This window comes from Grammomys surdaster, unplaced genomic scaffold (assembly GCF_004785775.1).
Source record: "Grammomys surdaster isolate TR1022 unplaced genomic scaffold, NIH_TR_1.0 220, whole genome shotgun sequence".
NCBI lineage: Eukaryota > Metazoa > Chordata > Mammalia > Rodentia > Muridae > Grammomys > Grammomys surdaster.
The window spans coordinates 9,957,933-9,959,328 of NW_021604665.1; the positions used below are offsets into that span (position 1 = coordinate 9,957,933).

Genomic DNA, 1,396 nt, shown 5'->3' on the forward strand with positions numbered 1-1,396 from the left:
GAGAGAGAGAGAGAGAGAGAGAGAGAGAGAGATTGAGAGAGAGAGAGAGAGATTGAGAGATTGAGAGATTGAGAGATTGAGAGATTGAGATTGCCTACCTTGCCGCCTGGCGGCGCGGTCACGCAGCGGCTGAGCGAGTCGAGGCGCGCGCTGTACTCGGTGAACTTCTTCTGGTAGCGCAGCGCGGTCATCTGCAGTTCGAGCTGCGCGGCGGCCAGCTGCGCCACCAGCGACTTCTCGCGCTTGCCGGCCCGCAGCGCCTCCTTCTTGAGCGCCTTGTGCAGCGCGCCCAGGCGGGCCTGCAGCGCGCCGTTGTGCGCCCGCAGAGCCCGCGCGCAGCAGTGGCCGCCCGCCCGCTGCTCGCCGTGCGTCAGCGGCAGCCCGCAGCCCTCCTGGCAGCGCCCCACGGGCCGCGCGTCGCATGCGTCGCGCATGTGGGCTTCCACGTCGCGTCGCAGCAGCAGCTGGCCGCAGCCCGCGTGGCGGCAGCGCGCGGGCGCGAAGTCGCAGCGCTCCAGGTGCTCGGACAAGTCCTGCAACTTGACCACCCGGCCGCAGCCCCGCGCCGCGTACGCGCACTTGATGTCCAACTTGAGGATGAGCCGCTTGAGCGGCAGGACGTGGTTGAGCTCCTTGGCCGATAGGCGACCGCGACAACGCGCGGGGCAGCTGCCCTCCTGCACTACCCAGGGCAGCACGCAGCCGGCGCAGAATACGTGGCCGCACGGGGTGGTCAGCGGGTCCTCCAGGACCTTGTGGCACAAGGCACACTTCAGATCAGGGTCCACGTCGCCGTCGAAGCGGTCCAACTCGAAACCCATGGTGGCGGCCGGGGCCCGGTGTCGTCGCCGGGCGACCGGCCGCCCCCTCCCTCCCTCCCTCCCTACGAGGCGGCCCAGACACGCCGGCTACGCCGCCCGCTCTCTAGCTAGCTCTCCCAGGACTGAGCTTAATTGCTCCAGACTTCCTCGGAAAATGCCCGAGGAACAGGACTCCTCCGGCCGTATTGGCTCGAGCGCGAGCGCACTCACATCCTGCCTCCGGGGCCTCGCGACCCTCCTTTTGCCAAAGGGAGGGGGCCTCGAGGCAGAAGAGGCTGAGGTAACCACAAAGCAAGGAGACCTGCCAGACACCGGAGATGGGCTCCCTCTTAGGGGTCTCCTCTCTGCTTTCTTGGAGAATTCTCTAAAAGACAAAATATGCCAGCAGAGAGCATCTCCCTCGGTTTGGAGCTGCGTCGGTGGCTCTCGCCCACAGAAGTTTCCTGCCACATCAGGACTTTTCATTCCCCACCTCCTCCTTTCTCCTGTGTCTGCCTTTTAGAGTGAAAAATATATAAGGCCCCGCTATCTCTGTATTTACGGTCGTTATTTATTTATTTCTCTCCGGGGAAAGT

General features: G+C 64.3%; 1 protein-coding gene across 1 annotated transcript in view; it reads right to left on the reverse strand.

Moving 5' to 3' along the window:
* Pdzrn3 (PDZ domain containing ring finger 3) overlaps positions 1 to 821 on the reverse strand; it is a 226,732-nt gene extending 225,911 nt beyond the window's left edge. Inside the window, exon 1 of the mRNA XM_028773028.1 lies at positions 99 to 821. Coding sequence (XP_028628861.1) covers positions 99 to 821 — 723 coding nt within the window. The remainder of the gene's footprint in view (positions 1 to 98) is intronic.
* Positions 822 to 1,396: the final 575 nt, after the last annotated feature.